Here is a 13,346-nt window from a genome sequence, read left to right as displayed (position 1 = left end):
TGCAACTTCAAACAACTGTCAGCGTGGAGGAGAGAGCAAAACCAGGAAGGAGGAAAAAGGAAAAAAAGGGCTGTGGTCTAGCCACACCCATGAAGCTATGGACCAAAGTGGACGCGCAGCCTCTCTGGCCCTCACGCGCGGCCTCTGTCCTCTTATTTTGCACCCAGTTCTGACAAAGTCAGTGACCGATATTTTGGCCCGCAGCCCCGGGAAGGACACCGGTGAGAGAGGGCGGGGTAAACCATGGGCGGCAAGCACACAGTCGACAAGGAAGGAAACCGAAAAACCGTTGTAACATGAGCACTTGAAATCACTGCAGCTGCCAAGGCCTCTTAGGGACCAGCCAACCTCCACGATCCCCGAGAGGGCAGCACACCGTGTGGTAACTTGTGCCTTTACTCACAACGCTCCCACCAAGGGAAAGTTTGAAGTACATTCACTGTACCCTAAGAATATGGCAAAAACCTGTCTCTTTTAAATTTGAGTTTTGGCAAGCAAAGAAAAAGAAGGAAGGAAGGAAGGAAGGAAGGAAGGAATCAGCATTTGTCGGTGAGACACCGCGACATGGATTCTGACTCCCAGGTAATGAGACTAGGACACATGGTTCCTTATAAGGTACAATTTCTAATGTGCAATTTCCAGAAGCAGTTTCCAAAGCTGTGCCTTTGAGGAAAAAAGAAACTCCAGCTCGTGGGGCAGAGCAGCCACCAGCCAACGCCACGCCACACCACGTGACACGCCCCTGCTCGGCGCCCCATCCCTGCTCACCTTCCCCTCGACGCCCACGCCACAGTCAGATTCCTGGATCATGCTGACGTCGTTGCCGCCATCACCTGCGGGTCACGCAGACCAGAGAGGGACGGGGGGAATTGGGGAGAGGTGAGAAACTCGATTGCTTGCACTAATCATACCTGGTCTGCCTTTGCCTTTTTACTGAGTGCTTCCTCCAAACTGTCGTTTCTGCGCTGCTCCACTTAGCCACACCCCCAACCTGCGGCATCGGGTCGTATTTTACGTGCAGAGAGCGGACAGCCAGAGGGACCAGGTGACTGGCACTGGCTGGGCACTGTGAGGAGGACTTTTTAAAAGGTGCCCCACTTAATCTCCCAAGCACCCCTGGAAAAAGGCACTGTAATTATCCCATTCTACCAATGAGCGCACTGAGGCCGACGGGGGAGGGAAGCCGCCCGGGCGCCCAGCCAATAAAACCAGCAACGAGTGGGACCCAGGTCCAACTCCGTGGTGTGTGGTCTTCACCCCTCTGCAACGTGGCGTCCCATGTCGCTGGCCAAGAAAGTGCAAGCTGAGGAGAGAAGCCCTCAGGCATGCTTATCTCCTCTTTCTCAAAGGGAAACAGTAAAAATAATAATTATGATAAAAATAGAGCCAAGTCCACGGGGGAAAACACAATGACCTAATAAGCCAAGTGGCCCGGGGAGTCTGAAGAACGTAGCAGCAGGATCCAATTATCCTGCCTGAAAATGGATCCTATGCACCAGCGGGACAGGCCTGGGGCCGCCGCCTGCCTGCCTACTCACCTACCTACTGCGCAGGTGAGGTTGCCAACCTACTGTGTGGCGAGCCTGCCCACCTACTACACGGGTGAGGTTGCCTACCTACTGCGCAGCAAGCCTGCCCACCTACTGTGCAGCGAGCCTGCCTACCTACTGCGCAGGTGAGGTTGCCTACCTACTGCGCGGCGAGCCTGCCTACCTACTGCGCAGTGAGCCTGCCTACCTACTGCGCAGGTGAGCTTGCCAGTGCGTTCCTGCAGCAGGCGCACAATCTGGGCTTTCTGGGTGGGGGCACAGCGACAGCAGACCACGGCTGGGCACTGACAGGCCAGTTCCATGAACTCGTACTCGTAGTACTTGAGGCAAACCTGTTGGGCGGAGAGAAGGGGCGGGTCAGCCAAGGCCACCTGCCCCAGGGCCGCTGCGGGCAGGGGCGCGAGGCAGCCTACCTCCAGGGAGTCTCCAGAGATGACCAGGGCGCAGTCGTGTTTCCTGCGGAAGGCGTTCAGCTCGAGGTGGGCCTCACCACGGTTGGTCACCTGGAGGGAAACACAAGGGTGTGGAGGCCTTGGTCTTTGGGGACCACGGCACAACAAACAGCAGCTTCCTGGAGCCAGTGTGAAGACAATGGCCACCCCGGCCAAGGACTCCTGCCCCTCCCTGCCACCAGACCCAGAGCCAAATGAAATCCTGTTTGTGAGGATTCTGTGGGAATCCGGAGAGCCCATAGACCGGCCATCCCTTCCATTTCCCCGCAACGGCTGTGACCCACATAATACAAATAAGAGCTGGAAGTGACAGCGCTTTCATCCCGTGCCAGGCCCTTGCTCAGCACTCCTCCCGGACTGTCCCCATGCACTTCTCACAAGGACCCCGCGAGGTGCCAAGGATGACAGCTCTTCTTTACACGTAAGGACACTGAAGCCGAGCGGGATCTGCGAGCTGCCTAAAGAAACACAGCTGCCACGACACGGGTGGGCACCTGGCAGGAAGGCCAGCGCTCCAACCAAGGCCCAGGCGCTAACCCCTGCAGGCGCTGCGGCCCCCGCGGTCTGCGTCACCCTACTCGCCTCTGCCGCCGCACTGCCGCAGCCGTCTTGGACAGCGGCGGGAACGCCTGGGTGCATCTGCGCTTAAATAAAACTTTATTTGCCAAAACAGGGGGCCAGCACAAGAGCCATGTTTGCAACCCCTGATTTCTAGACCACACAGTCAATCCTCATTACCATTAAAGCATTCTACCCAGGGGTGTCCAGCCTGTGGCCCACGGGCCGTGTGCAGTCCAACGCAGAACCGTAAATTTACTTAAAACAATGTGAGATTTTTTTTTGTGATTACATGTTGCCATGTATTTAACATGTGGCCCAAGGCAACCCTTCTTCTTCCAGTGTGGCCCAGAGATGCCCAACGGTTGGACACCCCATCGTGCCACACACTGAATTAGCAAACATGGGACCACTGCTCCCAGGGGAAACATGGCGCTAGGTTCCCATGAGCCTCTGCTCACAATGCTTCTGTCAAGAGGCCAGCACCTAGCCTCACTTTGTATGTGTGTCCACTCAAAGACATCTTTTACAGTACATATCTGTCGGTGTCTTAGCACCGACCGCATGGCCAGAAGTCACGGCCAGATGAAGCTGATCTATCTAGCCCAGCGTTTTCTCCACGAGGCCCATCCCAGTCTTCCTGTGCTTAGGGACACCAGCCAGCACCTCATCTCTGCACTGGGGGCATTTTAAACAGCAAAATCGATAACAAAAAGTACAAAAATGCAAAAGAAGTGGCACTGAATAAACTGTGAAGAGGGCACTTGTGTCCAGTGTGAAAGCTAAAACAAGACAGCAGTGTGTCACCTTGTTGACCTCAGCTGGGAACATGCACATCACGTGACTCAAATTCTGCACCCCTGGCACCTGCCCACAGGTGACTCTGAAAGCACCTTCAATGTCGATATCAGGTTCTAAATAAATTTTAGTGAGTCAGCAAATTTGCAGACACAGACTCCATGACCATGACGATCGACTGTCTCCGCCTCTAAACAACACCGTCTGTGATTTTCCCCTAATGGCTGGATTTCTGGAAGCTTCTATGTGCTATGGGCCAAAGACAGGGTAAGGGGGAGACCCCCAAAACATCTACTCCTGCGGTGGTCTGGCACGGTGGCTCTGATTTCAGGTAAGTGGGACATCCTGCCCCAGAGGGGACCGGAGTGCCTCACCTCCCAACTCAATGAGGCCAACACCAGTCCGTGGCTTCCAGCCTCACAGTAGCTACTCATGCCTGCTCTGTTTCGGTCGAGTGCTTGCCACAAGGGCAGGACATTTCTCCTGTGCCTACTCAACGTGACTCCTTCTAAAGGCTCCTAAAGACATTCCCTTCAGGAGGGCAGACAGGCCAACATCTATGAGCTGGGATTTATTTCTTATCCAAGGACTGGACCTTCGGGGGCTCAGCAGAATCCTGGACCCATTTATACAACTTCATGTGCACGAGCCTATCTGCATCCTTCATGCCGATCGTGCCCAGCTTTCATCAGCTTCTCAAATGGGACCGCGACCCCACCAGGTTAAGAACACAACGCTAACACACAGGCCTGGAACGAGGCGCTCCTGAACCACCGGAAGGAGCCCTGCGGCCTCGCCTGGGTCACTCAGTAGCTCCTCCCCAGCTGAGGACGTAAGCCCCGCCCAGGTGGTTACCATGGACCCCGCCCTGGGGGCCCCCTCGAGGTTAGGAGGTTACGGGGCAAACTGCAGCCACACTCCCACGTGGCCCCAATGCAGAGAGCGCTTTACCAGCCGAAAAACGTGGATGTCTTGGCTTCTGGTCACCAGATGTGCATTCTTTGCTGTGCATGTAGCCGTCTCCAGCTTGTCGCCTGTCAGCATCCAAACCTGAAATTACAGCATGAAGGAGGTCCTCTGTTAGTGTGCGAGGCCAGCCTGTCGCCGGCGTCAGCCGAGTGTCTCAGAACAGCGAGCTGAACTTGCCAGGTGTCATTTACCTCCTCAAGGCTCATGGTGCCCGCCCCCCCCACCCCGCCCAGGAAACGCCCTGGTTCAAGGGCTTCCTGACGCGGAGCGGCCACTCCTGGTGGCAGCCAACGCTGGCGTAACACTTCCAGAGACCTGCTGGGCCACACGCTTCGGCAGACACCACGGGCCTCTGACCTCATAACCCCTCTTCTGGGAATTTTTCTTAAAGCAATAATCTCCAGGAAAGGGAAGCCTGTGTACATGAGGGGTCAGTCCTGTGTCCTGTAGGTAATAGGGGCTTGTCATGTTACACGCGCTCTTTCTACCTGTTCAGGAGCCTGTCAGAACTGTCACTGGGTTACCCCTAACTATAAACCGCTGCTTGTAAACGTGCCTGGTTCTAGCCTTGTAACAGGTCCTCCTGCCTGTCATTGCTGTACGGTCAGAGAGGGTAGGTGACTTGCCCCAAAGCCACTCAGTGAGGGTCCTGAATCTGCGTCTTCAAAGTCCAGATGGGATGTGCTTTGTGCTCTGTCTGCTGATTTACCCACTAACCCTTTGTCCTCTTTGCTCCCAGCAGGGAGGGGCCCCAGAGCCATCAGACAAATGAAATGTGGGCCGTGGGGAGAATAGGAGAGGAAATAACAGCGAGGGTTCCCGAGGGTTCGCTGTGGAAGGCACCCACCCAGTGCTGCTCACGTTGGGTGCATTTTACCTTCACGGCAACTTTACGGGCCAAGAAACGGGGGGCACTGAGAAGTCAAGGCACTTGCCAAGGGCCACAGAAGTCATCGATGGAGAGGAGGGACTGGAACCCAGGCAGTACGGCGGCGGGGATGAAGGCACCGAGCCCCCAAGGGGGCCCTTGCCTCTGGGTTTGACCCTAGGGTGTAACGCATCTGGGGAAGGGGCTGAAGCAAAACGTTCCCAAGTCCTACCCTCTCCTGGCTCCTGACCTAAGTCCTAATTACAACTACCTTGATGCTTTCCCCGCCCTCCCCTTTCCCTCCTACCTAACAAGGGAAACCCGAAAGAGAAGCCCCGGCCACACTGTGAGTGAAAAGGCCTTTTGGAGAAAACGGTTTTGAGAAGGAAAAAGAACCTCAGGATGAAGTCAGAAGCAGAAACTAAAGTCTTCAAAACTCCAAGAGGGAAGGGCTTAGAGATGGCCAAGTGACAAATTTCCAATACCACAATGTAGCAGAAACAGGCCCTTCTGACATCAGACTGTTTTCCTAAAAGGGGATCTCGCTGGCAGTTTTCTGGGAGCCAAAGGTACATGGCAGACGGCATTCTGCTCACAAAATTCCATGCCCACGCGCGGGTGAGCCCCCACGGGCACGGACGTGCCCGAGGCCCTTGGCGGCAGGTCTAATCCACAAGCTCCTGTGGCCCCACCCCCACACACTTTTGCCGAACGCAGGCCCAGGCACACGGCCGGAGCTGCTCTGTGGGGCGAGGGGCAGGTGCCAAACACACGCTCAGGTTTTCAGGAGCATTGAGCCAGCGCGTTTGCTGGTCCTTTGCTAGGGTCCATGAAGAGGCAGCCTGCTCCTCAGACGCCCTCTACTGGCCTCTCCCGGTCGAACTCCTGGATCTATATATTTTTTGGCCCCAAACAGTAGAGTACAAACTCTAAATGTGGCCGTTGGCTGGAGCAGGTGGTTGCTCTGCTGGGTGGTCACCCATTTGTGCGGACCAAGAGACAGACGGCTGGCCGGCCAGTCACGCCACAAGAATATAATGAACGCACTTGACACTGAGGGATAAAAGGACGCACGAGGTCCTGCCCTCGCGGAGCCCGGCGTGGTCGGCAGGGGCACAGCCAGAAAAGCAGGCACACAAGCTGTCTTCCAAACCAGGGCCGTCAGGGCGGGAAGGGATGACAGTGACCCAGCTGGGACGGGGCTGGGAGGCCAGGCCTGCCTGGCTCCCTCTGCTAGCGTCCACCGCTCTCCCGCCTCTCCTCTTACACTCTGCCCACGGGACGGCTGGAGTAACTGCTGTGCTCCTCTCCCCGGGGCGGCGGTGGGCGCAGCCGGCCGCCCGCAGGCCGCCCTACCTTGATGCCGGCGTTCCGCAGCGTCTCCAGCGTGGGCCGCACGTCCGCCTGCAGCTGGTCCTCCACCCCCGTCAGGCACAGCAGCTCCATCTCCATCTCCAGGCTCTCGATCACGGTGGCCACTTTGAGAGAGCGGTCGTGCACGCTCAGCTTGGCCTGGACGTAGCGGGCCTGGGACGCAGCGGGGGACACAGTCACCACTTAGGGCGGGGAGGAGCAAGGCTGTGTCACACCCAGAGGGGAACAGGCCGGGCCTGGTGCCGCTGCAGCACGCGGTATAGACCTCAGAGGGATACAACCGAGGCTTTCCGGTCCCCTTCCAAGTCCATCAGTCCAGACACTGGAGCTGGACAGACCTGAGTTGTGCCCTTGAGTCTACACTCACCTGCTGTGCAACTCCCAGCAAGCTGCTTAACCTCTCTGAGCCTCTACTGTTTTTATTCATGCAGCAGCAATAACAGCCGCAACCTCACACCTCAAGATCTCAGAAAAACAGTAGCTTCACACAAAACATACGCTTCATAACCAAGGTCCTTGGCAAAGTCCCACTCCAAAAACCATTGACCCAACTCTTCCGTTCCTCCTGTCTTCCCAGTGTTGGCAGAGACCTGGGAGAAAATCAAAACTCCCTAATGGGCCGACCCAAGGCCGACCAGGGCTAGAACTCTCGTTAACGAAAACTTTATGAAGAACTCGAACACATAAAAGAGACAGAACCAAGCACAGCCTCCCTGCGGGGGGACAGGGCAAGGGTCCCCGAGCTGGTTGCCCCACTGCACCTCTCCTTTCCCATTGTGGGCGTGTGTGCATCTGGCTTTATGCTAGGACTGGGGATATACAGGGGATCCTTCCCTTCAAGGGACACGCAACCTATGGGACAAGACATATTTATGCTGGAACCCTTGGCCATAAAAGTCAGCAATCTAGTTCAACCCTAACAATTTCTACAGCTTAAAAAAATTAGAGCCCCAAGAGGGAAATTCATTCCAAATTTCCCAGGAGGTATACTATGTGCCACTGACTATCCTAAATGTTGAGGATGTAAGAGCCACGCGGACTGACCGAGTGCCTGCTCTCAAAACGATTTTATTCCAGAAAGGAGATGTTAAGAATGTTAACATAGAAACACAAGGTCATTGCAGATTGTGATAAATGCAATGAAAAAAGTTAAGCGGGTGATGGGTGGAGAGGGATGAAACGGGGCTGCCTTAGGTGGGGAGTCCAGGAAGACTTCTAGAGGCAGCGGCATTTGAGCTGAGAGCCCAGGGAGGGAGGGAGTGGGCCCTGGGGGGGAGCGATGCGCGGGAAGACTGTTCCAGGCCAAGAGAAGGGGAGCACAGAGGCCCTGGGGCAGAGGCGAGACTGACTGTGCGCAGAGGCGCACAGTGGGAGGAGAGGAGAGGGGAGGTGGGCGGGGCTGGAAAAATACCCGAACGGTGGCAGGACCGCTTACCTCGAAGTCTTGGTACTGCTCCTCGGCTAGAGACTTCTTGGCCACCACGAGCACCCGCAGTCCCTCTCGGGCCATGTTGCCACACTGAAAGGCAGACGGCGGTCAGCAGAGAGCTGTGCTCAGGGCTCTGCCCCCGGGCCCCGACTCCCGCTAAGCGGGGCTGGACGCCGCAGGGGCCAGGCCTTCCCGAGGGGACCAGAGGCAAATCGGAACACTGCCTTCCCCCAAGCAGTGTTCCCTGAGTAAACCTTCCCAAGGGGAGGCCACCTTTGCTGTGACAGCCCGCGGGCCACACACAGACTCCTTCGGCCCCGTATGTGTCCCGAAATGTTAAGTCAACGCAGTAAGATTCCACAGACAAATCTGAACCTGTGACAACAGCACGCTTTCCCCAGCAACTACAACCGGTGCCGGTGAAATGCGACCGCGTCCACGGGCCCCCGGCAAACAGTTGTCAGGTGGAGGCTCTGCCAATGCACTGGACACACAGAGGAGGGCCCTGCCAGAAAAACACGTCCCGGCCAGTGCCATTCCTGAGAGTCACCTGCCTGGCCCCTGTCGGCATCTGGGCTTGCAAACTGCCTATCGAACTGAAGGGACAGCGTTACTGAACGCAGCAGGTGAGTTCCCCACCCGGATCGGAGAGGATGAGACACAAGCGGACCGATGAACCTGAGGGCCCCCTCCCTCTCTGCGGCTGCCGGTTCCGATTCCATGTTACAACCTGGGACAGGAGCCTGTGACGTGGCCCCAAGATCCTGCCTCCTGGTACCCACACCTGGAGTGTGTGTTGGACCGAGTGACTTGTTCCCAACAAACAACGTGGCAAACAGTGAGAGGAGGTCGCTTCTGAAAACAAGTGACATCCGTCTCTTTGCCCTGTCCCGCTCCCTTGCTTATCCACTTTGACAAAGCCAGCTGATGCATTGTACGCTGTCCTATGAAGGTCCCTGCGGCAAGAAAGGTGGCATCCTCCAGCCAACAGCCACCAAGGAGCTGAGCCCTGCCCGCGACCGCTGAGCGAGTTTGGAAGCGGGTCCTGCCCCGGTGGAGGCTTCAGATGAGGCCCCCACCCGGCCAAGCCCTTGATTGCAGCCTGTGAGAGGCCTGAGCGGAGGACCCGGCCACACTGTCCCCGGGTTCCCAACCCACCGAAACAATGGGAAGTAGATGTGTTTTCTGAAGCTGCAACATTCTGGGGTGACATGTGGCGTGGCCCTGGATAAGGAACACAGAGACCCACCTCACTATGCCGTGCGTGCAAGGACGGTCCCCAGCCCCACGCCACGCTCACCTCCTCCTCCAGCCAGTCGTTGTACTGCACGATGCCGGCCATGACGACGTCGGCTCCCTTGATGTAGAACGTGATTTCCCCCGTCGATTCATCCTAGAGGGGCCGGGAGGCAGGGGTAACCGAGAGGAACGCCCGCTTCCCATGACAGATGGCAGAAAAGCGCGCTCAGCAGACGCCAATGTTTTCTCACTTGGCCGGAGATAAAAAGCCAGAGGGGGCCTCGCTTTGGGGCAGAGGCCACAGAAAACAGAAGAGAACTCAGAGCACTTGAAAAATTATTATATGAGGAAAGCAAGATCAAAAGGATACAAGAACTTTGTGCTTTGTGTGTGTGTGTGTTTTTTAATTACAACCATTCCAACAGGAACAACTCCCATGCTGTAAGATAACTTTAAATTTACACACTGAACTGCCAAATGTCACCAAACTGCCGTCCCCCCGCAGGACTTGGGAAGGTGACTACGTAGATCCGGGTTGCTCAGCCTTCGCACTGTTCACACTGGGGCCGGAGAATTCTTTGCTGGGGGGCGGGGGGGGCGCCTGTGTGTGGCAGGACCCTTTGCAGCATCCCTCACCCTCCACCCACTGAATGCTGGCAACCCCCCCTCCCCGGGGTGACAGAGAACGTGTCTCCAGACATTAACACGTGTCCCCTGGGAGGCAAAACGCCCCCACTGAGAACCACTGATCTAGAGAATCCCAAGCCCCTCTGTGTACCTGAGCACCAAGCTAGAGATCTTTTAGTCTGACCAGCTTTTCTGGGGAGCAGGGGATGATCCCCTGTATAGGCGTCACATGCTCAGACCTGGCACCAGCTCCCAGCTGATCCACCCCAATGAACAAGCTACTCCTTTTCTCTAAACCTCAGGTTCCTCACCTGGAAAACAGGGATGCTAACAACTCTTACTGCACAGGGTTTTGTAGCTTAGACAACATCACCTACATAGAGCACGTAGCAAAGGGACAGACACACAGAAACTGCCACTCCGTGTGAGTGACAGTAATTCCCTAAGTCCCTCGGTCATACCGTAAGTGGAGAACAAGCCTTATTAGCCCAGAGGTTCTCACTGGGGCCAAGTCCTCCCCCGCCCAGGGGACACGTGGCAACGTGTGGAGCCATTTTCAGCTGTTGTGATTGGGGGCTGGTGCCGGCATCTAATGAGTAGAGGCCAGGGCTGCCGCTTAAACATCCCACAATGCCCCAGACAGCCCCGCAGCAAGGACTCGCCCGGCCTCCTCTGTCCTCAGCACCAAGGCTGAGAAGCCCGGCTTTGAGGGATGAAGAGGAAATGGCTGGCTCTCGTCCCATCCAGGACTCTTTTCTCAATGATGCCACTACGGAAAGGCTGGAGGGAGGGAGATGGGTGAGGGAACTGGGCGGGCCATCACCACCGGTGCCTGAATTCTGCCACCTCAGGAAGCCCAGAGCGCAAACCCATCAACTCTTCATACAAAGTAAAGACACAACGCCGAGTCAGGCGTCCGGTTTCCTCCTTTAATAATAACTTTCAAATGCCCTCTAATGGCTGACAATCTTTTAGAACAACATGCTTACTCATAAAAAGCACCCGCTAGCCACCTGCGTTTTGAAAGCGGCGAGCGGAGCTACATGCTTTATCTTGGACAGTTCGTGCCTATGCCTCCTCGTGACTCAGGCCACGGGTAGCGGCAGGTTCTGAACATGAAAGCATCCGAGCTGTTTTTTCTCCTTTCCCCTTCACCCAAGTTGTGGCCAACAACATCGCTGTAGGAAATAAGGTCCCCTCCCCGGCTTCCTCTGCCCCAGAAGGGACCCAGGAGAGCTCGACGGCTCGTCCAATATAAACACTGAGTGGACTGCCTCCCTGCCTTAGTCACTTCCTCCTGCTGAGTTCATCGCAAGGTTACTTCGTTCCCATATCATGGCAAGATGACGCTATAAATTCACAGAGATCTGCTGGTTGTGCGGCATTGTTTGGGGAGCCTCACCATTTTCCACTGTGGCCTGGTGCTGGCACCTGTTCAAAGGCCCGCTCTGTGCAAACAACAACAAGGGTGATCATCTGGAGCAGGGACCCGACACCCGGCTCCACACGGGAAGGGCCGTGGAGCATCTTGTGCACAAAATAAACAAAACAGACAACCCAGCCTCCCTTGCCAAAGGACAGGCACATGAGCCCCGAGGAATGCGGCCTCTCTGAACCTCACCGAGCTGCTGCGAAGCCGGACACGCGCAAAGGCCTGGCCTCGCTGTGTCAATGAGAGGGGATGCTGCCGTGTCCGGCCCGGGAGCCCACACGTGTCTAGCCAGGCTGACGAACAAGGTGAGAGCAAAACCCTGTCACCAGTCACTAACCAAGCCACGAGCCGTCGCCACCGAGCTAAAACTTCCTCACATCAGGTAATGGACAGTTATTGTCAAAGAACAGAACGGCTTCATGGACGTATTAGAACTGGGAGTTCTCGGCCCCGGCACAGTGAACAGGGCCGATGCGGACTCTTCTCTGTGAGGAGGCTGTCCTGGCCTCTACCCTCCAGGTGCCAGGGGCACCATCCTCTGAGTTGTGACAACCAAAAATGTCTCCCGGTAGCTTCAGGTGTCCCCTGCGGGCAACATGGCCCTGAGAGGAGAGCCCCTTTGTTAGAGGAGCAGAGTGAGATGTGTGCAAAGTGCAAAACTGGCCCGAACGCCCCGGGCTGCTGACTTCTGCCCACCAAAAGCAAAGAGAAAGAGGAAGGCAGGTCAGCGACCTCGAGAAGTTAGCAAAATAACATGTATTTCACGAAAGTCAGCCTCGCAAAGATGGCTCTCCACAGACGTATCTTTAGCAGTGAAAAATGAGGACCTTACGCATCTAAAAATATATATACTTAGAAGTAAATAACGGTACTTTTTCCCCCAAAATCACCATGCACGCATTAAAATCATTTAATAAACCATGTTTACTCATATGAGAAAATTTTCAGCATGTATTAGTTCACTGGAGTGGGGAGAGAGCAAGCCTTATGTGGAGTTCCATGCCAATTCTATAAAAATGTTTATGGATATTTACACTCACATATGCTTAGAAAAAAACGGAAGGGAAAATCTCCGAAAATGCAACAGTGGCTGTCTTTGGTGGGAAAAATAAAGATGGATAGTTCGGATCTTCTTCTTTACAGATTTATTCGCCCCAAAAGTCTTAACTGAATGCTGAATGTTTTACGAGGCCGGGAAGGGTGGAGTGCTGTTGGAAGGTGGTGCACTTGCCCACCCGGCAGCGCCTCACACTTCCAGGCACACGGCCTGCTCCTGCTGTGGGACGACACGGGGCCACATTTGATAAAACAGGACATGTGTCTGGGAATCGGAGTCCTTGACAGCTGAAGGAAGGGCGGGGTGCACTCCTGCCCGCTCGTTCTAGGAGGGCCGATAGTGGGGACTCTTCAGGGATGACTCAGCCCCGAGATGACGTTTGCCGAGTCCACAGCCCTCGACCTTGACCGAATAAAGGCCAGAACAAAATGAAAGTCATTCCATCGGAGATAATGATGCTCCTTGCCCAGGAAACACCCACCCAGAGGACTTCTGCCGCTGCTTCCACGGCTACGGGCGTTCCTGACCCCAGATGCGAACTGAGGATGTGGAAGCCACGGGCGGGGCCAGAGGAGGAGCTGTGCGAAGGCGGCAGGAGCCTGGGAGAAAGGCTCCCTCGGGCCGGGCGCTGCCGGGGCACACGCCCCACGGAGCCTGAAAGGGCCCTCGGGCCCCAGGGCCAGGCCAGGGCCTGGCCATGTGTTGTGGTCAGAGAGCGTTCATGCTGTTGCCACCCGACCATCAGGGGGCTGTTTCTGTGGTTCTGGGCTCCCAGTGACCCCCTCCCCCTGGTAGCCACACCCTCGTGTGACCTACACCCGTGGAGTCGGTGTTGGACCCAGTGACCTGCTTCTAATGACAGAGGACGGAAATATAACGGGGGGTGGGGTCAGTTCTGAGGTCAGGTTACGAAAGACTGCGGCTCCCTCCCGTCTTGCTCGCGCCCACTTGGTCGCTCTGATGAAGCCAGGGGACAAGGGAGCTGACCCACGG

At 56.0% G+C, this 13,346-nt stretch overlaps 1 protein-coding gene across 2 annotated transcripts in view; it reads right to left on the bottom strand.

Moving 5' to 3' along the window:
* ATP9A (ATPase phospholipid transporting 9A (putative)) overlaps positions 1 to 13,346 on the bottom strand; it is a 108,314-nt gene that overhangs the window by 13,625 nt on the left and 81,343 nt on the right. For both annotated transcript variants that reach the window (XM_054573592.1, XM_054573593.1), the window contains exons 16-22: positions 9,299 to 9,391; positions 8,005 to 8,088; positions 6,552 to 6,722; positions 4,310 to 4,408; positions 1,964 to 2,053; positions 1,738 to 1,882; positions 769 to 833 (exon numbers count right to left, since the gene is read on the bottom strand). In XM_054573592.1, coding sequence (XP_054429567.1) covers positions 769 to 833; positions 1,738 to 1,882; positions 1,964 to 2,053; positions 4,310 to 4,408; positions 6,552 to 6,722; positions 8,005 to 8,088; positions 9,299 to 9,391 — 747 coding nt within the window. The remainder of the gene's footprint in view (positions 1 to 768; positions 834 to 1,737; positions 1,883 to 1,963; positions 2,054 to 4,309; positions 4,409 to 6,551; positions 6,723 to 8,004; positions 8,089 to 9,298; positions 9,392 to 13,346) is intronic.

The sequence above is a fragment of the Pteronotus mesoamericanus genome, unplaced genomic scaffold, assembly GCF_021234165.1.
Source record: "Pteronotus mesoamericanus isolate MK-2021 breed Mesoamerican mustached bat unplaced genomic scaffold, CSHL_Meso_final contig_25, whole genome shotgun sequence".
Lineage (NCBI taxonomy): Eukaryota > Metazoa > Chordata > Mammalia > Chiroptera > Mormoopidae > Pteronotus > Pteronotus mesoamericanus.
The sequence above is the reverse complement of the archived record's forward strand: the minus strand, read 5'-3'. Positions and strand labels throughout refer to the sequence as shown.